Genomic DNA, 26,246 nt, shown 5'->3' on the forward strand with positions numbered 1-26,246 from the left:
TCATTGCTGCTGGATTTCTGCTGGGCTCATCAGAAGTATGAGCCACTGTGGTCACCTTGAGGGTCTACACGAGCCTACGCTGAGGATGCCCATGGTGGCGGAGGCAGAGTGGTACTGGCCATGAGTATGCATCAGGCCCACCTCAGGTATACAGCAAAGAGGCATCATCAGGAAAGAGTCGGAACACAGGCCTCTGTACTGGGCCCAGAGCCCACTCCTTGCTCTTCTCCAAGTTGGCAACAGGGAGGTGGTAGATTCTCCATCCCTGGAAACATTCAAGGTTGGACAGATCTCTGAGAAACCCGGTCTAGTTGTTGTCCCTGCTCATTGCAGGGGGCTGGACTAGACGGCCTTTAAAGCTCTTTTCCAACCTAAACTATTACATGATTCTATTATTTTGTGATTCTATGATTCCATACTAAAGGTGCTTTTTTTATAACACCCTAGAGAACAACCTGCATTTCTAAAATGAGGCACTCGAGAGAGGGTTTGGAGCAGCTGATGCTTCTGTTGAGTTAATTTGGTTCCCAAGAAACCAGCTATTTTGGTATTGACTTACAGCCCTGCACCAGAGCTGGGCAAGCCGCTCACAGACCCAGATCAGGAGGCAGGTTTCTCCAGCCAGTGGAGCCTGACCTTCCTCTGATACCCCCCAGTTCCATCAGAATTGGACCTTTTAGCTTGTGTGTTTAAACCTGTCCCCAACCCTTGGCCTGAAAGCCATCAGGAGGCTGTGGATGGGGTGGCCAAGCCTTATTATCCAGCCCTGCATGGTGCATGCCCTGACACCAGCCCAGCACTCATGTCCCTGTGTGGGGAGGCAGTGGTGGCCGTGCACCCCTTGGCTCCTGCTGGGTGAGTGGCAGCCATGGTCAAAAGCATGTGCTGTTAGCTGTGCTTGGCTGGGTGCCTGCCTGTGCTTCTCTCAGGTGACGACTTTGCTTCAGTTGCTCATGGCTTGTCACCTTGCCAGGATGCACGCCTTGCGGGATTAGCTTTTGGAAATTGCAGCTGGGTGCCCTGCAAGCAATGTCCCTTCTAGGAAAGCACGTTAAACCTGAGGCCATGCTGTCAGCTGGATTTCAGAGTGAAATCTGATGTGTTGGTAGCATCTGCCTAGGAAAAGAGAGAAAGAGAAAAGTCTTACCTTTTGTGGCATGTGCTGGCATCTAAGGACAGGGAACCGGCAGGCAGGGACCTGGGGCAGCACCGGGAGGGAGCCCTCTGGGAGCTCTGAAGCACATTCCCTCCTCTCTTGATCCCTTTATTCCTGTCCTCTGTATGCTTAGGCACACTCTGATTTGCTTGTTATACCCTGTCTTTACCAGGAGCCCGAGGGCTGACTCACCGGAGCCCCAGGCTGACATGGAAGCAGCAAAACTGACAGCCTGTAACACGGAGCCCAGTCTGCAGCTGAAACAAAAAAATCACAGCCCTCAAATTCACAACCAACTGGTCAGCCAGATTCAGGGCTTTGTTTCCATCCTGATTTTCATCACAACTTTGTTATTATGCTTGCCTGCTTCCATGATGTGGCTCTTTCTTTAGACAACTAGCTTTGGGAGTTTACTGGATTTCTTTTTTTCAGACTTCTGTGGGACCCAAAATACTTGATGATGGGTGAGAAAATCTACGTGTATCACAAGGAGCAAAACCTCTGGTTGCCTCTTGAAGGCCCACGTTGACATATTCTGTATTGTAACTGAGAAGCACACCCATGCTCCTTGGAGCTCTCTCTGCTCTGCAGAGGTTTTTGGGGCTCCCCCTTGCTCACTGTGCTTGCTCAGACAGCAACCTTAAATGTGCATTAAGTACAGAATCTCGGGCTCGCTACGCCTCCATCGAACTTCGCTCATCAAAAGTCTGCATCGCTCTGCAAGTTGCAGCCTGAAGTGGTTTCTCAGGACCAACAACGGAGGGGAAGACTATGTAATTATTGAGGCTCATTTCACATGCAGACATCAGACCAATGGCACAGCGAACCCAGTGAGAGGCAAGTAAAATTCCTTCAGAAGGTTTGATTTCTCAGGTCTCTCTATGGCTTGTTTGTTAATCCTGAGATTTTTCTCAGAAGTCTTTATTATCCAGAACAGGGTGTGTGCTGTTCGCATGCTGCTTCTTGGAAATTACTGGGAGGCAACTTACTGGGAGGTAATTCTAGATGGGAATCTGAACAAAAGGTGTTGCTTAACCATTCTGAAAAATAATTGAGCACTTGCTATGCAGTTTGTTTAATAACATGAAAAATGGATCCTTATCAGAAATCTCCACATGCTCTAGTTAATCAATTGCTTTCTTATTTAAATAAAGCCTATCACATATATCCATAAAAATAAAAGTACCTCATAAAAGGCAGTATCACTGAGGTGTGCCTGCTCTAGATAATTAAATTAAAAGCTATATTTTCCTGTTAGTATGTCTTTATATCCCTTTTTTTTACAGGGCTGCTCCATGACTATTGGGCTTTCAAGGACAATGATTGTGCCATGAGTCCCTCACACCATTCCTCTTAAGGTGCTATGAAGTAAATACAGTTGTTGGCCCATCCTGACTGGCCCCAACCAAGTGGGAACACTCCCAGACCCTTCCTGGAGTTCACAGGGTGAAGCTGGGAAGCATCACCTTCCTGATGAAGGAAGTATCACAAAAAAAATCAAAAGGAACATCAAAGAAGTGTAAGAGGGAGAGTGCCTGCTTCCTAGGGGATGGTGTTCAGTGTGCCTGCAAAAAAAAACTCCACCCCACTCTAGTTTGCATGAATAACTGAATGATTCCCTTCAGGATAATCCAAAATGAATGGTGCAAAGATAGAAAATTATAGTTAATAACAATAAAATAGCTAATGATTGAAATCAGTGAAAAATATGCAGAAGTCCCAGGTACTAGAATAATTTGCATATTTTCAAAGTCAGAAGGGCTAATATTTGAGACCCACATCTGAGCTGCCTGCCACAGGGCAGGCTTACTTACATCTATTGGATTTTTCAACCGCAGGAAAAAATTCCCTCTACTAGCACAGAAACCAAGCCAAGGAGGAAGTGCTGGATCAGCCCTGAATTTAAGAAAAAAGAGGTGTTGTTAATGAGAAAATAAGCCTGACTCTCGAAATACGTCTTCAACTAGGAACACTGCTGATGGGATCTGCACTTGAGCAGTGCTCCCAGCTGAGGTGGTGTCCTAACCTGCCCTGAGCCTGTTCATGGATGTGACTGTCACGCAGAAACAGAACTTTGGGCAGCTAAATATTATGCCTAGGCACACATTCCTCAGGAAGGGCAATGACAACACTCAGGAAAAAGATAAATAACTAGCCAGCCAGCCAGTGAAACAGGCTCTGAGCATGTGCTGCAAGGAGCTGTTAAGAAGATCTCTGTGCGTCCTCTCCACGTGAATGAGCTTGCTGCTGGTGTGGTGAAGGTCAGGCTGTCATCCTGGGAAGCTAATGGCCTCTCTGCACAGATCACATCACTGTTCACACCAGCCATAGCAAAGCAGGTTGCCTACTCCACCCTCACAGGGTCTAATGGGTTTGCCCCTCTTATGGTCAGAGGGCACTTCAAGTACTTGGCTCATTCGATAGCAAGGCTGGTTCTGCATGGGTCAGAAGTGAAAACTGTAAAGAAAGAAAACCCACAGACTGCCATTACGTTGCATTTCTTTTGGGTCAACAGTGGCTTTGAAACCTTGATCTCAAGGTAGAAAACTGTGAATGTATTAAGGATCTCCTGAGCCATCAAATCCCAGGTTTTACTGAATTTTTCCCATTCCGAAACTCAAAATTATCTTCGTTTTGGAGACTTACCAATACCCTTTACTGAATGACTCCACTCCTCTGCTTCTTCTTCCTTTCTCATGACACTTACCTTGAAGTGAATAGTGCAAAGTGGCACTTGAGGCAGTGAAAAGGACTCCGTAACATGGAATGCTTACTACATCCACAAAAACTCCTTTCCTTTTAATTGCCCCAAATCCATAAGGACTGCTTTTTCAAAAGGAGGTAGTAAAAGCACCATGCTTCAGCAGGTTCCAATTAAAGTAGGACTAATTCAAAGCGCATTGAAGTTAATAAGAGACTTTTTGTTTCTTTGCTGTTGGGGCTTGGATGAGACATCAGTATCAGAAATGGTATCTATAACATGTGCAGATGTTTTTTTAATGTAGTCACTGCTGCAGGAGAGACAGGAATTTTCCTGTGCCATCATCAAGCTCTACCCAACAGCTTCAAAGGAAAATTGCAATTCATCTTTTTTCACAACTAAAATGCTAGGTTCAGAAGTGAATTCACCTAAAACACATACTAATTTTTTAATCTGTTTATTTTTGTTTCTGGCGAATGTTAATTTTTCTCAAGTAGTCAGTTAAAAAAGACACTGTATTCAGGAAAAAAATGCCAAATCATTGGTTTTCTTTTTAGATCTTTAGACCTTAGGTGATAGCAAGACACTTTGAAAGTGAAAATTCTTTTCATTTAGTCAAATTTGGACAAAGCTTTTGAATATTCAATGTAAATAGACAAAGGTTTTAGGAACTGCCCTTTCAGCTTTACTTCTACTATGCCTTGACATTGGCCTGTATCTACAGAGAATATAAGCTTATAAACAGATGAGCTCTCAGAGACTGTTTTCACTTCCAGTAAGAAAAAAAATTGGCAGCATGACCACACTTAGCATGAGATCCCTTTTATTTTCTTCGAAGATAATACGACTTTGTTTATTTTTCCAGCCTTTTGCAAAATGTTTTATTCCACAGATCAATGACTGTCATAAAATATGACTTCAGATGGAAATTTCCTCCGCAATATCTGGGAGAAGTGGCTCACAGATGACTGCATTTTCTTTTTACTCTACACTCCAGCCGCTCTTAAACACAGTGTAATGCCTCCTTGACATGGTTTTGCCCTAAGAAGATCCTTCCTTTGTGACATCCATACAGCTCACACAGGTGGGAATTAGTGCTCTTAGACCTTGCCTATTGCCATGCCAAGAGTCCATGCTAAGAGTTTTGTACTTGCAGAGTACAAAACAGCTTTTATAAAGCTTATTTACCACCTAGAAGAGTTAAAATGGGATGTCAGAGTCTCCTTTAGAGACCAAGGAAGAAAATCAATGACGACTTCTTCCAAGGACTAGAAGTTAAGCCGTGAGTTGCAGTGGAAGGTCCAACAGCGGCCACCTTTATGCTTTCTTCTCTCAGAGCTCATAAACACTGCCACAAATAAGTAGATACCAATAATACCACTTTCATGAGAGAGGATTTTTCAACATTGGTTAAGAAGCCTAAATACATCATAGAGAAGCTGTTGCTGGCTCATCTTTCCCAAGCCCATGTTCTACCCCAAAGCCTGAAGCAGCCACGCACGTCACTGCAAGGGATGAGCAGTGGAACTGGGATGAGTCCTTGCTGGGGGCTGCCCCTTGCCATCAGCCTGTCCCGGGCACCAGCCCTGGGAGCACAGCAGGCAGGGAGGACAGGAGACCTTGTGGAAGCCCCATGTCATTGCCCAGACTGCTGGCCCAAAGAAGTTCGAGGCAAAGGGAGAGATGAGGAAACTCAGTCACTGAGTTGCCTCACTCCTGAACAACACTCAAGTCACAGGCTTCTCTACAAGTAAATTTAAATAAATAACATTTGCTCCCAAATTAGCAGAAAAGAATAAACATTTAAAGATCTTTTGACTATTCTATGAGAGAATAAGAGGCCTTGCTATACATCTAAAGAATTAAATTGTCTTAATTGCATCCTTGTGTAAAAATAAAGCATTAATTTTTAAGTGGATGGAAAAATCCGCTGGTTTGAAGGAATACTACTGTCAGTTAAATGTATTTCTGCATTTGTGTAGTGCAAAAACAAGCTTTAATAGAAACGAAGAGTCTAATAGGAACATTTCCATGAATTTAAAAATAACAGCAGTGGAAACAATCTCATAAAATAAGTAAACCTCTCCCTTCAATATTTGCAACTGAAGTATTTAGGGCCTGGGAATGTGAAAGCAACTCTGAATTATGAATGATGTGCTTTGTTCTACAATACAAGAGGCCAGGTTTTATATTCCTTGTCTAGCTGTGGCTTCCGTAACTTCGGTACCAGGCGCAAGGGATGTAGCATTTATCCCACCTAAAGAAGGTGGAGAAATTACCTGATATGATATTCACCCATCAGGTTTCCAGTGGCCCATAGCAGATACTCAGAAGGATACCTGTCTTGGAAGGAAGGCTTATTTGGCATGAAACTTCATACCTACTGAAGGCTCTTTTCTCAACCATTAAAAAGACTCTAAATATATTAGTTACGGATAACCTGACATTGGTCAACTGTATCCTGAGCTGCACCAAAAGCAGCGTGGCCAGCAGGTCGAGGGAGGTGACTCTCTACCTCTTCTCCATTCTCATAAGACCCCATCTGGAGTGCTGCATCCAGCGCTGGGGTAGGGCATAGAAGCATTGGAGCAAGACCAGAGAAGGGCCATGGAGATGATAAGAGGGGGGGAGCACCTCTCCTATGAAGAAAGGCTGAGAGAGTTGTGCTTCTTCAGCCTGGAGAAGGCTATGGGGAGACCTTTTAGCACCTTCTAGTATTTAAAGGGGGCCTACAAGAGAGCTGGAGAGAGATTTCCTACAAGGGCATGTAATGATAGGACAAGGGGCAGTGGCTTCAAACTAAAAGAGAGTTGGTTTAGATTAGATATTAGGAAGAAATTCTTTACTGTGAGGATGGTGAGGCCCTGGAACAGGCTGCCTAGAGATGATGTGGATGTTGTGGATGAGAGATGTTGTGGATGTCGCATCCCTGGAAGTGTTCAAGGCCAGGTTGGATGGGGCTCTGAGCAACCTGGTCTAGTGAAAGGTGTCCCTGCCCATGGCATCCCCAGTTGGAACTAGATGATCTTTAAGATCCCTTCCAACCCAAACCATTCTATGGTTCCATAAAATGAAGAGTATGAGATGCAAAGTTCACCCAAAGAGGAAGATACCGGAGTCCCTGACTGTGCCACTGCTTTATCGCTAGACTGGTCGTCTTCTCGGTGCTCATGCTGGGTTAACCGGGGATGAACTCTCTTGGAGACAGTCTGTGTTGAGACTTGGTCCATGCTGGCTCAGAACAAGATAAGGTACTTGCATTTATGACACTGGGAGCCATATTCTTCCTCTAAATCACCTTTTCAGTAGTTTCTCTTGTCCCCCATCTCCATCTTTTTTTCCTCCAGACTGCTGCCAGGGAGACTGCTTTGCCTCTCTTCCCTAACATGCAAACCATGCTCCTGTCAATGTCACTGTCAGAATTGTTTTCAAGTCCTCATCCCACTCCCTATGCTGGGCTGTGCTCATATGAATTTGCCAAATGTCTGTACACCTGCTCTGGGATGGTTTTCAACCTAAAAAGAACATGCTGGCATTAAAGCATCATGAGAAAAATAAATCCCAAACCCTAAACTGATTTACATTGTTTATCTGGAATTTGTTGATAGAGTTAAATTCTGGAAGTAGAATATGAATAGTTAAGATACGAATATGATTAATTAAGATCTGAGTGAGGTATGACCGGAAGGTCAGAACTGTATACTGAAGATTTAAACCAAAATATTACCAAATTACTTCAGAACCTGCAGGAGCAGATCCTGTCAGGATATGTTCTTTGTTTCCATGCTTCTGAAAACCAAGGCATATAGGATTTCTTTAAAATCTCTTTGTCTTTCCTAATTTCCCATGTCTTTGAAAATCTAGGTATAGTAATAACAAATAAAAAAATTTAAAAAGCAGTAAAGTTCATTCTTGCCCCAATAAAGACTTCAGACAAGGCTGTTAAGCTGCTAAATAAAACAGAGCAAATTTTGTAGGATGAGAAGTTCTTTGGCAATGACTCTGTAGACGAAACACTCTATAGTAGCTTGTTCATAAACGGACCTGGAAAACCTGCATTGAAACTTTGTTTTGCATTTACTGTACAGTAAACTGCTCAGGGAGAATTAAAACGTATTCTGCCTCTTGTCATTAGGCCTCAGAGAGCAGCTGGTCACTTCCACTGCCTTTGGATACATACCCTGTGGATTGATCCCCACTTACCTGGTCAGCAACAATCTCAGTGTTTTTTTCCAGCAGGAGTAAAATCTCCTAGACAGAAGGGAAGGAGGAGAAGAGCCCAAGCTTTACTGTTCTTTTGCATAAAATTTTATCCTCACTGCTGGTACAGCTGGCAAAGAACCGGAGATACCATAAGCTGGAGGAAGAGCACTGAAAAGTTCATCTTGACCAGAAAGACCTGCAAGCTTCACTACCCTACTGGGCATGCAGTGGGCAGAGCAATGTGCCTATGGATGCTTGGCTTAACTGTGCCACAAGAGTGCCTGGATCCAGAGCACAGCCCAAAAACTCAACAGGCACCAGATTGTCTCCCAGTTTATTAGTGGAGACAAACATGGACAACTTAGAAGTTGTCTCCTTTCTTAGGCTGCTTCTTGCTCTGTTTGCCTGGCTTTGCCTATCTTCTGGTCACTTTTCTACTGTGTGTCTTCCCTGAGAACTTCTCACCTGTGACACAGCATCTGCGCCCAGTGCCTGTCTCTTCGCAGAAACCTACACCAATTAAATAATAACGAGAGAAACTCTCACAGGCATGCTAGGTTTCTGTTACTTCCACTTAGGGCCATTTTCAAAGGCAGACTAAGGTAGCAGCCATCTATCCTAGCAAGAAACTGTATGTGCTGAAAATTTTATAAATGTGAAATTAGCCACCTGCAATAACTGTTGTAAAATTGTTAAATTAGTGATTACTTTCATTTCATGCTGGGATATCAGGGAAATAGCATGAAACAGCACTAAAAAAGGTTCCTACATAGTCCAGAAAAGAGGTTAAACCAAGTGTTGCTCCCTCAGTGAAATCAGAAACCTTGCTGAACTCACTGCAGGGCTGCCTGCTTGCAAGAACTTTGTCACCCTATATCCCCACTGAAATAGCACAAAAGTGAACAGGAAACAATGATTCATTTTTTAATGCCTGCTAAAAATTAATCTGGCATGAAAAGAATTACAAGTCACAAGATGCCACAGAAAATTGGAATGTTTAAGCTTAATAAAATCACAGTTCCCAACCCCATTTTTTTTTCCAGTTTGAGGCATCCAATCTTCCAACATACATTTCCACTCTCTATATTTAATTTAACGAAGTACGTGGAAGCTCTCGATCAATAGCATGGCTTCCCTCAAGCATGTACTGTATCACAGAAGGATCCACTTCTTCTGCTATCAGACTGGCTTGCAGACTTTGGATCGTTGCTTTTTTCCCCAAACGCTGTCTCCACAGGACAAATGCAGCTACAATCTGTGACTGCAGGTTGTGAGGGTGATTGACTTTACATCGATAGATGTCAGTATGGGACAAACCCAAGCACAGAACCACATGCTCCCATTCGGGTCCCAGCCTCCTCGCAAGCTTGTTCAGCTGTTGATCTGTTGGTGAAGTCTTCAAAATGCATGGTGCAATTACAGTTAAATCTGTAAAAGGAAAAAAAAATATGAAAAAGAAAATGCATATGTGTCGCTAGGTAATGCTGCAAATATTAATGTGAGACCTTGACAAAGGAAGGAATAGGCATAAGCAAAGCTGAGGTGAACGAATTAATTAATTAAACAGAATACACATTCATGTAGAAAAATTAATTACATAATCAACCAGAAGATTAATCAGAGAAAACGTAATTCTTAGTGGACATACAAGGGAGACTTGAGGTTTCTGACGTCAGTAATCCAGATATCAGAACTGTACACCAAAGCAAAGACTTCCAAAAGCAATTATAGATTTTGGGGCAGTGAACAAGAAAGGTTTTCAAGGAACATGTTTCCAGCAGCCATCACCCTCTGAAAATCAATCTGCTTGCATCAGTATGATATAGTGACAAATGACAAATATGGGACCAATAACACCTTATTACTCCTATTCTGTGACACTGTTTATACACTTCAGAAATAACTTTGATTCTTTAGTTAGTAGGTATTACTCTACATTTTTTTTTTTTTTTTTGCTGAGGGCTGTTCACAGGAAATTCTTCTGTCTCCTAAGATGCTACTTACCCTTTGTACCTTGTAATATATGGCACACTCATCTTGAGGAGACCAGCTTTGGGGCTTTTCTTCTATTTGAATGAATCCACCAGGTGAACCCAAATAAACAGAACATCAACACTGTTCCCCAGTACACATTATGCTTGCTTATCCCTCACACCACTTGCAGTAACACTCCTGAAAACAGGCACGTATGTGCTACAGCCCCATTCACCTGACCTCCCTGAAGCTGTTTTCAAGAGAGTGCAAGGAGGTCCCATTTTCTCTTAGAGATTTTTGCCCAGTGTTAAGTCCCTTAGAATTGTCCAAGTACCCAACAGAACGCACTCTTCATCCAAGAAGATGTTTAGCATTGAAATGGTACCTGAGGAGGACAGGATCAATACAACTACCAAAACAGCTTTCACAGGAAGCATTAAGGTAGCTGTAACTGCCAGTGGTAAAAATCTTGTAGGGACCAAGCCAATCATTTCTTACATACACAACAGATCTCTTTATGTGTTCCCTATGATAATCTGATAATTTATAAAAGGAAAAAAAAAGGCATTCATACGGACAGAGTTAGTAGCCAAGTGAGAATACAGTTCTAGTCAGAAACATGCTGTATGAGATCCATGTCACCTAACTACAGCTAACACCTCCTGAACTAAATATGCTAGGATTAATTATTGCTGGAGAGAAGGAGAGAAATTGGCTCTTCTAATACAATCTCTCTCACTGGAAAGAAGATGTCTAAAATAATCAGATAAATTACTCCTGTAAACATGCACATTTCTCTCCACAGATTGTAAAAGGAGCACTGGGTGTAAGCTCAGATGTTGACATTGGTGCTGATGAAATGATTCTCTGCCTATAAATTCAAACTACGTACCGGTTACTTTAAAAAGGTGCACTTAGAAAAACAGCATAAAATACCTATAAAGCATATTTAATCTTCAATATCCCATGTGATCACAAGCTGAAATGGTCAATGCAGCCTGCAATTGCTGCTCTCCTGTTGCTGAAGATGCTGCGACAAAACACAGGCAAAATATCCCCATGAAAATGCTGATTATACCCTGTTGGTCTGAAGCAGCAGACTCCTTACAGAAGTGCTGCTTTGCAAAATCTAATTTGCAGCTCCAATATCATGCTTGCAGTCTCCAATACAGCAGAACAGCAACATTACAAAGCATCACTCCTACATTTTATCAAAAGTAATTGTTTTTGCATAGAACACTCAAGAGTCTGAAAATATTTGTACAATTTAAGCCCAATAATACATAACTACTATACAAAGCTGCTTTGGGTAAAGGGAAAATTGCTTTCTGAAGAGTATTTAGGTCCCTTTGATCTTTCTGTCTCTAGATTGCCAAAGGAACCTGGGGCAAGTGCTGGTTTGGGGGTAGGGCAGAGGATACACAGCTTCTGAAGAAGGCTGAGCAATACCAGTGGGGATGTCCTATGCTGTCACATCACACGTGATACCAATTCCACAGGTAAGTCAGGACAAGGGAGTGCCTTTCATGAATGTAAATAATTGAGAATTAAAAAAAATATAGCTACAGTGTGCTGTCACCAACACTGCTTTTTTGATATTAAACCCTTGACTTGGCTTTGGGTCAGCTACAAAGCATAAAGCAGTGTGCCCACAGCAGCAATACCTGCCAGCCTGGGCTTTTTGCTCTCACACTAGAATTTTTATACTTCATGTTCACTTGCGGAATCATTTTATGATACTGAAATGTGATCAAGTAGGGAGGCCTAACAATTATACAGGTCAGCGTGTCCATCCAGCCTTTGATATTAGGCAGGTTTTTTTACTACAACGAGTATCTTGCCTTCAGTCTGTTATCAGCCCTTTAATAAGAATCAGAATAAAATCCATCCAGGAAATCTTTTCATCTTAGGCTACCATCTGATTCTAATATGGATGTGGAAAACTCTGGGACAGAAGCCAAATGTTAAATTTAATACAAAGGACTGTTATTTTAGTCCCATTTTATTTTCTGTGATAGCTCACTTTCAGCTCTGATACAAAGTCACTGAAGAAAATCTAAGAGAAATATTACATGACAGGCAGTGTTATTTAGAGTTATAGAGAAATATTTAATGAGATCTTTCAGTTATGACAAATGTAAAATCACAAAAAGATTTGGTTATGTTCTAGGATTAATGCCACTCCCAATTTAATAAACATAATGGCATTTCAGTTGAAATGGAAATGAGTTCTCTGTGCTCAGCACCAAAACTGCTTTGAAAACATTGCAAAAACACTAAAGATGCCTTTTTTTTAAGTTATGTTTACTACAAACCCTCACTTATAATCTTCATTTGTCAGGAACTTCCTGAGGAAGGTAACAACATTGGGGCAAAAGTTTCAATTATGCAGATCCTGCAGTTGCATTTGAAAGGTACTTTTACGATACTGAGACTCCATGTTTGAAAAAAAAAATGTAAAGCTCTTCTTGCTTTAGGTGGACCTGATGAGGTGTACGCACTTTTGTTATGCACATGCTTCAGCTTAGCAAAATGAGGACTGCACTGTTAAAAATGGGCAGAAGTGGGGCTTGGGACACCACCAGAGGGTGTTGAGGATTTCCCTGAAGAAGGTGATTTGTGGTGCTGTCACTTTCAGCGAAAGCACCAAGTGGAACACTGTGTCCAGCTGTGGACAAGATCTATGCTGTGAAGTGTCAGGGCCACACACTGCAGAGATCTAGAGGCTGAGGTCTCGCTGCTCGTGCTGAAGCCACTAAGTCCCCGAGGAATGAGAAGACAGCTTTGATCTGGGGACCAAGCCAGCCTGGTGCAGAGCTTCTTTCCTGGAACTGCCAGCCAGCTTGCTGGCACGGCACTTGGGACCATGAAAATCCCCTTTCTCAGTTCTGGAGAGGAGAAGGACTCTCTCCACTCTGGTTTTGGAGCTGAAACCGACCAAGAGAAAGACCTGCGGCTCCTTCTATTCAAAGCTGCAGCATGATGGAATGTGCTTCTCCCCATCTCCAGCTCTTGCTGGTCAAGGAAGCTTATCCACGCTAAGTCTTTATCCTAGTTGTCCCAGTTAAAAAACAGATGTTGACAACTTCTGACCTGTGTGTACATCTGTGCTTTCAGACCACTGCACAGACCAGGAGATACAATGGTGCTGGTGAGTGTAGACAGGAAACAGAGCTGGATACAAATAGAAAGGATATCACAGATATGTACCAGACAAAACAGAGTAACCCAGATACCAAAGCTATAGATGGGGTAAGGGCAGACAGCCACTGCTTTTGCATTACTTTTTCTTCAGGACCTCTCCAGCTTTAAGTAGTAGACTCCAAGAAGATATTGCCAAAATCAGGCAGATGGAAAATAAACTCACCTCAGCTCTGTCCCGCTTGGTACAAGTGAGAGGATGCAAGATAAAGTACAGTGAAAATGGACTTTGAATTACTCAAAGACTTTTTTTCTTGCTTTTCCTTTCTAATCATTATCCTCAGGTGATGAAAAAAGATGAGATCATCTCTTAGGCTGTCTTGCACCATGGGACAATCTTTATCAGTGTTAAAGAACTGACCTCCCACTCTCTATGCTGCTGAAATGCAGTGGGGAGTAAGAGAGCTTGGCTCCAACACAGGAGACAGCAGCAGAAAGGACTGAGGCAGTTCTGGATGATCTGCAAAGTACCCAGCTGATTTCACAGAACCACAGGCCACCACAGTGCCTTATGGTTTTGTCCAAAGGACTTCTTTGTGCATGACCAAAATCATTTGTTGGAGTTTCAGGGAGGTTTCTCCCCTATGAAGTCAATATATTTTAATATGATGTAACACAAACCCAACTTTTTGGCTTTTGCTCTCTGCTGTGTAAAAGGGATTTTGATGGAAATGATGCAGCTGAATCCAAAGTGCTGAAAAAGTCTCAATCAGTTGCTGCCTAATCCTACAAGGACAACTCCACAGGCAGTTCAGGAGACAGCTGGGAAGCCAGGGATTTAATGGCACACCTCTTATCCAATAACTAAGAAATCTGTTGGGAAAGGTGTTTCTGCAGACTGGTCTCTGCTTCCAGCACCGCCTCTGTATTTCATCAATTTAAAGGACCATGTACATATTTATTGGATAAGAAGACAGAAGCAGCCCTGGAAGAGCAGATGGGAATCCAGGTATCGTTGAGCTGCACATCGTAATGCTGAGGTGCACAGACATACTTCATTTCTCCTGGCAAATCACTACAGCAAAAAATACAAAGATTTCCCTAGGAAGGGTCAAGAATGCTTCTTAGCTTCTAGAATGGAGCCTGTTTGAGAGAAAAGCCTCCTGGGAATCAAGTAGTATGCTAAATCCAAGCATGCAAGAGTCCTTGGCAGAAACAATGCTAGGCAAATGCTGTAATCTTTATACAATCACATCAGAAACAGGTAGGTGAGATGGGCTTCAAATCCTGCATAACTGGAATGGGACTGTAAAAAGGAGTAACTGCTCAGGCAAACACATGGCCTCAGCATCCCCTCCTGATAGGTTGTAAGAATTTATATGCCTGCAGGTAACCCAGAGGACCAAACCACAGCTAAGGTATTACAGAAAAGTTTATTCCAAAGTTGGAAACCCTAAAACCAGTGTTAATTCAGAAAGCAGGCGAAAGAGCGCAGCAGCAGGCCTGTTTCTGGTGCGTTTATAACACCTTTAGCATGGGCAAAACTTCAAGGGTGTGTTCTCCCCTGACCTTTATGGACTCTCTCTCTCTCCCAGCAGGGCCCTCACAGTATGTCTGTGAGAAAGTGTTATCTCTACGCAGGAATCCTACTTCTCAAAACCGGCAGAGAATAAACATCAGTAGGTGTAATGAATGGAATTTTCCCACACTGATCTTTTCCAGGCCTAGCTTTCCTAGCAGCTGAAACTTCCTTGAGCAAAAACTCTTTTTTCTCCTCAAATAAATCTTCTGCGTTTAACTCTTCTGTCCCTACATAGGTGTATGGAGTCCTTCAGTGATCTGGACCCTCTTAGCAGTCCTGCTCATAATTTCTGAAGAGTTCAAAGTAAACATTTCAGAGTCCTCTTTAATCATCTTTTCTGGCATCTGGAGTACAGTTTTTCCCTGAGAAGTGCTAAAGTTAGATCAAGAGGTTCCACAAGCAGCAAACGAAAGAAGCCTCACTTCCCCCAGGTGTGAGTCCTACATCTGACTTGCACTTCAGGACTTCTTCAGCTGCTTACCGGTTCTCAAGACACTCAGGAAATTGCTCCTGTCCTCAACAGCAACTAGGCAGGTGTCAGAGACTGAAATGGTTAATGATTTATACATTCCAGGATTGCCAGGGGACTTTTGCAGGCAGGGAAGAGGTAGCTGGACCCATCCTCCCTCCCCTGCCAGCGCTGCTGAAGGTGTCAAGTCCTGAAAAGGTGAAAAGAGCCATGTTTACCACGCCCTTCACATGGACTCTGCACTGGGCTGTCCGAGATGATGGAGGTTCATGGCATGGCCCATCAAAGCCCATCCCCCTGCCAATCCTGAAAGGGAAAAACTTTTACTGTGCTCCTCACAGGAACTCTGCACAGGCCAAGGAGACATTGGAGGCTCGTGGTATGACCTGTGACACTATTCATGGATATAATAACTCATAACTTCTTTGAGTGTGTGGGTTTCCCTCCCCCAACCCCAATGGATCAAGGCCCCACTTCAACTAACAGACATGGAAGCTGCAACTACCAAGTTCCATCGCTGGACCCCGTGGGCAGTGACTATATATATCTTTCCACTCTCATCTTTTCTTTCCCTTACTCTCCCTTACCCTTATCCTGTCTTTCCTTTTTCTCCCTTATGTATTTTCCCTAAAGGTTATCTTTATACCATATTGCTAGAGATGATAGATATAGATGATAACACCCAAAATGGCAACATACCTGTTTACCTTTGAAACAAAACTGTTCTAAAATAAACCCTACATATATATGTTTTCAAACACCGATTATTTAGTGTCGTTTCACTCTAATCCACCCCAAGGGATTTATTACTAAGAACCTGGCTTACTCTCCCCCCCCCCCTTCTGGGGTGGTTCATAACAGCAGGCTTCTTGAAGTTGGCCAACAGGTTCAGAAGCTACTAGGGGTACATGCATACAGGCAATGGCCCACAGCAGAGAATCAAATGGCCTTGGTTTCTATACCAAGGGCTAAAAAGGACTCTGAAACTCCAGAGTCATCATGGCTAATATGCCAGCAATTACATTTGGGGCACTTTAGCTAAAGGAAAACATACATATTTGTGGCGGGTTAACCTTGGCTGGATGCCAGGTGCTCACCCAGCTGCTCTATCACTCCCTGTCCCAGACAGACAGGAGAGAGTGTAAGGTGGAAAACAACTTGTGGGTTGGGATAAGGCAGTTTATTAAAGCAAAAGCAAAGCAGAAGCTTGCATGCACAAAAGCGAAGCGAAAGATAGCAGGGTTTATTCTCTACTTCCCATCAACAGTGATAGTCGGCCACCTCCAAGAAGCAGGGTTTCAGCAGGCACAATGGTTCCTCAGCAGGCAGCCATCAGACAGTGAATGCCTGCCTTCCTGCTCCTTGCCTCAGCTTTTGTACCTGAGCTGACATTACATGGTATGGAATATCCCTTTTGTCAGTTTGGGTCAGCTGGCCTACTTGGGTCCCCTCCTGAGATCTTGCCCTCAACTGAGGAAGGAATGTTACAGTGCTGATGCTGTGCTCAGCAGTAGCCAAAACACTGGTGTGTTATCAACACCCTTCTAGCTGCCAATGCAAAGCACAGCACTGTGAGGGCTACTACGGGGAAATGAACTCCAGCTCAGCCAGACCCAATATGACATTAATGAATCTAGTGCCAGGTTCTACTTCCCTCCAGCCCCCTTGGAGCACAGTGTACTTGTTCAACGAGCCTCAGCCACTGACCCAGCACTGGGTACTGAATGGGCATGGTTGCCAAGATGGTGTGCTCTGTGTTTTAGCAGCTGTACTATGTTCCAGAAATTATTTAATGACTGAATGTCACAATAGAAAACAACTTGCTCATAACCAGGTATATTTGCTTTACAGTGAAATCCCCTTGGCCTGAGCACAATGGTGAAAGTGTGTTATGAAGCAAAACAACATTTGGCAGATCAGGTTGGGACAGGCTTTCAAGACCAGTGAGGTGGGGTTGCAGAACCTGAACTGAAGGTAAGTATGTAATACTCCCACTAACGGAGAGATTGGAGACTTCTGAGAGCTACAGCCCCCTTGAGCTGCCAGAGATGCTGGATGAAAGGGAAAGCAGAGAGTAAGCATTTTGAGGGATCCTGGTAGGTGTTGTAGATTAGCGAAGTCAAACACAAGACCATGGTGGAGGTCCTGGTGAGAACAATGGAATAAAGAGAAGTTGTCGGATAACTGCAGGGGGTGACTTGGCTTGATGTGTTAGAAAAGAGGATGGGAGGTGACCATAGGTCTCCATTTGTTCAGCTGCTCTGCTGCTTTTTTGTTCAGCTGTTCTCTCCCGACCCTGTCCTAACTGCAGGCAAATGGCTGCCCTCTTACTATATCACATCCAAATTCATGAGCCAACCTGCAGCCATGAATGACTGGAGTGCCAGACAGGAAAGTATCACACGGGATATACAACACTTGGCAGTCCTGCATGGAGCATGCAGCACTTAGCCCCTCATATGCAAGTTTAAAACTATTGGTAAGCATTATAAGGTTATTTCATTGCAGTGAACTTTAGGGTCCAGCTTGGGATCTGTTTAAACACAAGAAACAAGTTCAAATTACTAATCAGTGAAAGAAAGTAGAACAGACTATCCAGACACCTACCACTCCTATATAATTTGGGTATTGTTTTTAATCTTGTTGCCATTGTTGCTAATTAAACACCAGACTGACTCAAAGGCTGGGAGGGGAACATTAGTGTTTTGCAACAGCTCCAAATAATCATGCTCCAGAGAACACGGAAAAACATTTCTAAGTATCAGCATATACATATCTTCTATGCATCTGCAAACAGCACAGATCACACAGCCCATTCAAAGTCTACTCAAAACCACCAGGCCCACCTCCTGGTGTCAGTAGGTTCTAAAAAGTGTTTGACCAAGGAGCAAGAAAAACTGAACTGTAAATCCAGCACTATTAGCAGACAGACAGCTGACCCCATTAGAGACATCTTTCCATATATAAAGTTGATACACTCAGCTTAATTTCACTTACAGAAGAAGATTAAAACAACTTGGAGAAGTTATATAGCCTTCTGCTTTTAGCATGTGCATAGCTGTTTCTCTGTAGCTGCAAGATGGAAGGCTGTGGTAGCTGCTCCACTTACCTGTGCTGGTTGCCTCTTCTGTAGGCTTCTGCTGACTACCAAAGAGATGCCCAACTCCTTCGTATCTCATTTGAGGCTACTGGAGGACACCATCTAATAATGACTACCAAGCGAGTGCTGATCTCTGTTCTCTGCTTGGGAAATCCAGCTTCTTCCTCCCACAGAGTTGACTCAGCCTGGGGAAATCCCGGTGATGGAAAACTTGCATCTTTGTAGGAACAACAAGTCCAGTACTGTCTTAAGAATATATACTGACTTCTCTAATGCAATCAAAATCAAATCTTGGTCAGTTAAATAGTCAGAGTAAACTACAGAATGGAATCTGTATCATGAGCACATTGAAATTAAAACACCTAAAACAAAGGTTTAGGAAGTGGCACATTTTTTTCAGTGTTACAGCAAAATAAATCTGACAGAGAATTTTATGTTTGTCTGAGTATATGCTGCTGTTATGCTTCACAAAGTACAGTTTCTGTGCTTGATAACTTCCGATCTTATGAATGCAAACATTAATATACAGAAAGTGCATGAATAAAACCAACATCTGTTAGTTAGTGATCATAAAACACTTACTTGTAAGCATACTTCTATCATGGTAATTTACATTCCCAGTCTCTTAATTAGACTATAAAAGGCTTTAGCCAAAATGAAAGAAAATATGAAATATATTTTTAAGACTGGCTGCATTCTTCCATATTGTGCTGTTTTTTATGACTTGCATTGAAAGATAGGAAGTTCTCTGTCTTATTTTAAACAAATGGCAATCTACTACTTCTATGACAGCCAATGTGCAGAATAAATTGTGGCCATGATCCCGTGATAATCAAATCTAAGGTAACTTTAAATGATCTCCCTGAAGTGAAGCATAATCCACCCATGGTACCAAGTACAGCTTCTTCCAGCCAAAAGCTTGATGGGAATCTCCATTAGTGGTGTAATTAAAAAGTACATATATCTTCATTTGTTGGCAATCTCTTCTCCTGTGTGAGCTCTAAAGCATCACACTTTGTCACGTTAAGTACATTTTGGGTATTGGCGTAAGAAAAAAACAGTGCATAAAATTTTGTAAATTCAAAACCACAGATGTTTGTATTTTGGCTCAATGCCAGCAGCTAATTCGTATATTCTTTATCACTTGCTAATGACTGTCTAGTAGCTGCGGATGTGGAAGCAGACTACTAAAACCTGAAATATAAACATTCAGATTTCATGACAAAAGTTTTCAATTGTATACCCACTATTCAGTTCCAGTAGCTACACAGTTTTCTTGAACATTTTTTTATTTGTCTTACAGGTTTAGTGCCTCCACAGATCTCTGCTATACTGATAGCCTTCAGTATAATAGATTATACTGTTAAACAGATTGACAAGGAAGTCCCTAAATAAATTAATTCTGTCTTCAGTTTCCACCATTTTGAAACCATAGGGAGCAATCCCTGTGTTTAAGGAATTGAAAGAGATTGGGTTTTCACATCTTTGTTCACATTTTTACTGGAAAGAGCAGGGAGAAAGTTTCAGCAACTAATAGTGTGGATGTTATTCTGTTTCCCATGAAGAAACATTAATTGCAATCCCACACAGTATTTCTCTGCTGTTGCATACTATGAAATCGAATATTTCATTTCATAAATAAATGGCGGCTGCATATGCATGCAAGGAAAAGAACACCTACGCAAAGAAAACAAATACAACATATTATAATGTCTGCTCTCTTTTCAGGCAGGAGGACTCCACGTTACAGGCAGGATTGGACTTATTCATACTGTAGTTTTATACCTTTTTATTTGTAGCAGCATTGGATGCTGCTCTAGACACTGAAGTAGAAGTAAAATTTGCTTGATATTTTCTATTCATTTCTATACTGAAGCCACAGCTAATGATGGCATCCTTGCAGTGATACCTTTGGTATAAATGCACAAACAGGTTCAACATGCAGCAATACACTAAGGAAAAAAAGAAATATCTACTCAATTGGGAGGTTCTGTGGAAATTCTGAGCTCTTACAAATTACTAGACAGTACAAAATCATCTTTAAGTCTGAAAGAGTAGAGACGAGAGTCTCTGGTTTACAGGCCAGAGTCACACCAAGAGTCAACTCTAGAAAGAATGCTGAAAAAATCAGATTCTGAAGTATGTCAATCCATTTCTATATATTTTTGAATGCTCGGCAGTTGCTAGTGAATTCAATGGAGTTTCATAATACTCATGGCACTTTCAGCCATTAATTACAGATCTGAAGTACACAGAAACATAATTTCTCTTGGGCAAGTTTCTTCTCCCTGCTATCACAAATAATAATTAAGAATTAGAGGGTGGTTGTCTGAAGTTATGATGATCATAAAACACACTCACATTTGCAGTAGAGTTCTCATGGTATCATAGGAGGCAAATGTTTACCCATGTGGGCGGGCAGCTCTGATAGAGTAGTTCACCCACTCTAAGTGCAAAACAAAGACAACTGGAGCAATTAATGACTGTTTTGTCAGCTAGGTGACAAACTCATCATGAAACTTTTGTCAGGGGATTGAAAGCTAACTTTTGAAAGACGCTCCTTGAATGCTTACTTCAAATAGCCTGAGCTGAGCCTCAGCCCGAGCTGAGGAAGTTTTAATCCAGCTTTAATCCTTTGTATGCAAGAATCACAACAGATTCCTTAGGTTTTTTATCTGCTGAGTGCAGTGAGTGCGTAAATTTTTTTTCTAGCAGTTTTCCTATCAAGAAATCTTTCTAAAGGCTGCAGCATTTTAGCAAAAATCATGTGCTTGGACTTTAGCTACCAATGTTTCTTTCATGCAATAACAATAATCATACTGCCAGTATGAAGGACTGTTTTCTCATACAACACAACTCATCATATATGTTTCCCTTGCAGGACTTAAATATGACAACAAGCCACTATATTTAGCCCTGATAAAACTGTTCATTCCTCTTTGAGATTTTTTTTTCTTCAAGTTGGCTCTTCCTTTCGCTTTGGCTCAAGTCAGTAGAAATATCAGAATCAAAGATCTGTACAACAGATGGAGTTCGGATGAGAAGAATGCCTTTGGCTGGTGAGGATCTTTGCCTGGCAGGTGTCAAACCAAAATTAATACTGCACATATTACAGCAAAGTGAGACTGAGTTCCTTCCTGACCACAAACATATATTAATAGAACGAGCCATGCAGAGCAAGCTAAAACAGTACTATCATTATGCTGAATCCTCCACTGCTTGGCATTTTATTTAATCACTTACATCCAAGCAAAGCAAGTAAACAAAGTGCAACAGTTTAGTTTAGTGTCTCTTTAGAGACATTTTGCACAGGTGTAAAAGACTTCAAAAAATGCCATAAGCAACATGGACTTAAGACCCCTTCTGGTTTCTTTTTGAATTCCATTTTTTGTGTCACTGCCTTAAAGGTTTATGAACTTCACAATAGACTTTTTGACAATTCAAAATCCACAAGAAAAAACAGGTACTGGTACTAAAATACACTGCTCAGCTACCATCTGTTGCTACGCCTGGCTTGCCAAATGCGATTCAACAGCCTGAGTCAGACGACAGAGCTTTCCATAGGTGTCAGGAAGGAGAGCTTCAGGTGGCATCACCTGCTTCTCTCCATTTTCAGATGACTGGGAGGCTTAGCATCTCAATCAGCCCTCTCAACTGCTAAGTTACTTGAAGATCTGAAAGAAAGCAATTTGAAATCTCATGGCTGGCTTCACAAACTTGTACTGTCCAAAAGCAATTTTAGCTGACCAATAGGGCAGTAATTTTAGAAGGTCACAGTCACAGGACTTTTAATTATCTGTATAAAGCAAATGTGAGTTTGCATTTATGTGTATATACAAATATATATACACACACATAAATTTTAAAAATCTTAATTAAAAAAAATGAAAGTCTTAGATATATGCAAGTCAAATTCATTCCCTTTTTTGATTTCATTTCCACAAATTCAGGTTAGGAATCTGTAACACCACCCTAGTAGGAAAAGGATGAAAACAGGAGCGTGGGTGAAGTAATTTCCTAAACAGAGGTCCTAACTCACAGAGCACTTTACACCACCACGGGCTGGATGAGCATTTCTTTCCCCTCTGAGTCAGCACTGACCTAACACCCCCACCATGTGCTCACCAGTGTGTGGCTTGTGGCTGGCCCTGCCACATGGGAAGTGCTGGGTGACACGGCACACTGATCTGCTGCAGTCATTACAGATCCCAAGACAGTACTGAAAGTAATGGGATGATTCACAGCTGCAGCCACGCACTTGACGGCTGAGGACACAATTACGCTTTTACCTACTCAGGAATAGTATTTTGCCAAAGCAACTGAGTCAAGTTCAAAATCAAACAAGCTATTAGCAAACATTTGTATTACTTAGGGTATTTGAAGAAGATTTATGCCAGTATTAGTGGGATGATTCATACGCAAAACCTAAACGTTTTAAAGATTATTTTGCTTGAAAAGTTAATTTTCATGTCTCATGCATAGAGAACAATGTTTTCCCTCACAGTTTTGTAATCTAATAGCTGCCAAACTTTAATACAGAATTGAAATTTCAGTCATTTTGGCTTTCATATGTAGCAAATCAGAAATAAAAATGTTTTCACACCAGAATGAAAAGACTGGGAGATCAGACAGAACATAAAAGATGTTTTACTTGGTTTGGGATTTTTACACAGCTATGCCTAATCTAAGTAAGACTGAAAAAATACCAAAAGGCAAAACAAAAACTAAACTAATCTCTTCTGTCACAGAGATGCAGAAATAGAAGCGATGCTTGTATCCCTGAAGGAACCAAACCTGAAATCCTGATACAATCAAGAGAGAAGGGCTGTTATATCCTTGACAATAAGGACGTGTCTGACATCACAGCAACCTCCTAGAGGTAACAATGGAAAGGTAATCTTAAAATCTTCAAAAAGGTAATTTTAAATCTTGAAATGTTTGCTTAGGTAAACATCTTTTTAGTTCTACAAACTCAGAAACAAAGAAATCAAGGGGCTTTTTTCATAATGCTGAAAATTTTAGCACTGGAACTGTAAACATCAACATCTTTATCTTTCTTCCTTCTTCAGATGAAACTGTTATGTGTTGTTTGGCTTTATTAAAGAAATTAAACACATGCTGCAATGAACCTTCTAACGGATTTTAGTGCTAGACAGGGATAAGTGCTTTGAGTTTCACATTCAATATGTTACCTAGTTTTATGTGTGTGCTCCTCAGAGAAGGGTTGAATGACCAGGAGATGTGAGGTTAACACATTCTGCAGGAGTGGCCTCAGATTTCCCTTTGAGGAAATGTACCACACCACATCAGCATATGCAAACCCAACTGTGTTCTGCACAAACCACACAAACAGTGCCCAGCTACCTCACTGGGCCTTCCACTTGCACTTCAGTATGTGTAAACATGCTAATGAAAGAGGGTTCATGTGCAAGTTTACAAGTTCAAGTGCAAAAGACAAATGAAGATTTGTTTGCAAACCTTTGTTTTTCTCTTATTTTGGGAGATTCCAGTTTTCTAAGTCTATTATACAGTCTAGGAGCTGCATCCTAAAGCCACAAGACTGACCTACTTAAACATCTTTATTCAGTTTTGTTGATTGAAAATGGGGGCTTCTTGTCTACTTGAAAGAGGTTGACAAGCACATGAAGGTACTGCTACGACTCAGGCTTTTCAAGACACACTATTTACTAGGCATTATTTAGTGATACTGTATTTGAAACATTGAGAACTTGAGAAACCTCATGAAAACTCTTCGCTCAAGGCATCTTGGAATTTATAGATGTATAAAGGTTTTTACTTCCAAAATTGCCAGGTGGATAGGGACAGTCAAGCTGAAAACTGAAGAGCTTCAATTTTTTCAGGAAGGTCTGTGAAGGCAGATTATGAGACTTGGGACAAGAATCTCTGGATCACCTCAAGCCACAACTCCTTTTTAAACAATCCAGGTCTTAAGCATTTGACAAAGAGACTCAACAAACCCCTTCTGTAAACCAAGCACGGACAGTAGACGCCATTTTACTGTTCTTTGTGTCATGCAATTATTTCCACATGCAAGTAGAGAAACTCAGTCAACCAAAGATACCTGTGTCTGTAAGTGAGGCAGGAGCACAGCTTTTACAGGGAGCAAAAGTCTGTTTGAAACAGCCGAACAAAAGCTTGATGAAGGAATTTCAAACAACATATGAAATTGTCTCAGATACACAAGTCTAAAAAACCTGTAGCTCTGTAAACCCACAGAATGCTACTTTAAAGACAGTTTCATTAAGAAACACAGCTTGAGAGTATCTATCAAATAAGATCAGAGCTACATGCAGGGACAGCAGGAGGCAGCTGAAGCAATCTGTGGCACAACTCTAGTACTCATTGGTCTCTGACCCCGAGAAAAATGATAATTACTACATGAATACACACACTAGACCAAAAGGGAAAGCCTAGGAAACTACATATCTCTACTAGAAAGAGACGGAGAGAAGTCCTTGGGTTTTATGCAGTGGTCTACAGCCCTGTATGTCCCAGTCTGATATACTTTGTTAGACTGACAACACAGCTGTGGCTTTAATTTTGAAGTCCACATTTTTCTGTGGGAATCATTAAGTATAACATACTTGCCTTGTTCAACAGAAAAACAAATCTGTCTCTACTTTTTTATTCCTCTGAAGCTTTAATTTGATTGTGCAACATTCACTTTAGAAACATATTTGAAGATGTTTCAGATATGACCTCATTTGTACACCATCCCAAGCTTTCCAGGAACTCTGAACCAACAGCCTCCTAGCCTTTCTTGTATCTGAACTACTGTGTTTCATGGTTTTCACACAACACTGTCTGGAAGCTCCCCATGCAACTAGCCTTGTTGAGCTAAATACAAACATGTATGGAGGAGAGTTTGCAATCTCAGGTTGTGAAAAAGGCTTTCTATGTATTAGTTTATGTACACAGAGACTGCCATGATTATGTTCAAATAACTCCAAAGAGCTAGACCTACATAGGTGAAAAAGGAAAAGCACCAGAGGAACCAACGCCCAGCAGCTCATTCATGCTGGATTTCCTACTCATGGCCACTGCTTTTAAAGGTGCCCATCATCAGATGCTGATGGAGCCCTGCTTCACCTCTGCAGTTTTAATCAGAGAAGCTAACTGACCAGGTCCCAGAAATGCAAATAATAATTTGACCCAAATAATCTTGAGTAAGGAATTGAGCTTACTGGAATATGGAAATCCCCTGAGGTACTGATAACCAAAGGGATCAGATAACCAAAGAGGTAAGTAGTTATTTCATCTAGAAAGGTTGAAATGTTATGGAGACAAATATGCACCTCGCCACTATTCTGCCAGTTGCTTCACGTGGAATTTAAGGCATTGGGTTTAATATGGAAAAACATACCTTTGAGTCAAATTCTGATGTTTGCATTTACACAAAGTGATAGATTTTCCAAGACAGTTCACAGTGTAGATTCCTTCTCCTCTCTCACTCTTAGCACTGACTTGGTCTATTCCCACCATCTGCCACCTCCTCCATCTCTCTTCTATGCCCTGCCTCATGTCGCAGCTGCTGGAGGACTCTGGAGCTGGGACAAGGTGCTACCACCATGTCTGTCCACCACAGAAAGACAACTGGTCTGTCTCCCAACCCATGTTGGGCAGGCATGCAGCCTTCCCACTGGATGGGCGGACTCGTCTGTGTTAAAGGTATGTTGCAAGTTTTTCCATAACAAAAATTCCCTCCTACTTTTAAAAAACGCATTTGTTTTTTTCTTTTTTTCTTCCTTCGCCAGCTTTTTCTCTCATTCCCTGCCCACTTTTTCGAGCAGGAAGGAGAATGACAGGGAGAATAATGATTTCCTCAGCTTCTGTTGGAAAAAAACCACAAAAATTTTCCACCAAGACGGAATCTTTTTTGTTTTGTTTTGTTTTTTTTCC

General features: G+C 41.8%; 1 protein-coding gene across 4 annotated transcripts in view; it reads right to left on the reverse strand.

The window, feature by feature from the left end:
- Positions 1-8,968: 8,968 nt before the first annotated feature.
- Positions 8,969-26,246, reverse strand: part of CRADD (CASP2 and RIPK1 domain containing adaptor with death domain) — an 80,383-nt gene continuing 63,105 nt past the window's right edge. For all 4 annotated transcript variants that reach the window (XM_027732285.2, XM_027732287.2, XM_027732283.2 and 1 more), the window contains one exon: positions 8,969-9,488. In XM_027732285.2, coding sequence (XP_027588086.1) covers positions 9,148-9,488 — 341 coding nt within the window. In that variant the 3' untranslated portion in view covers positions 8,969-9,147. The remainder of the gene's footprint in view (positions 9,489-26,246) is intronic.

Source organism: Pipra filicauda, unplaced genomic scaffold, assembly GCF_003945595.2.
Source record: "Pipra filicauda isolate LSUMZ 115617 unplaced genomic scaffold, ASM394559v2 scaffold132_size2486313_pilon, whole genome shotgun sequence".
NCBI lineage: Eukaryota > Metazoa > Chordata > Aves > Passeriformes > Pipridae > Pipra > Pipra filicauda.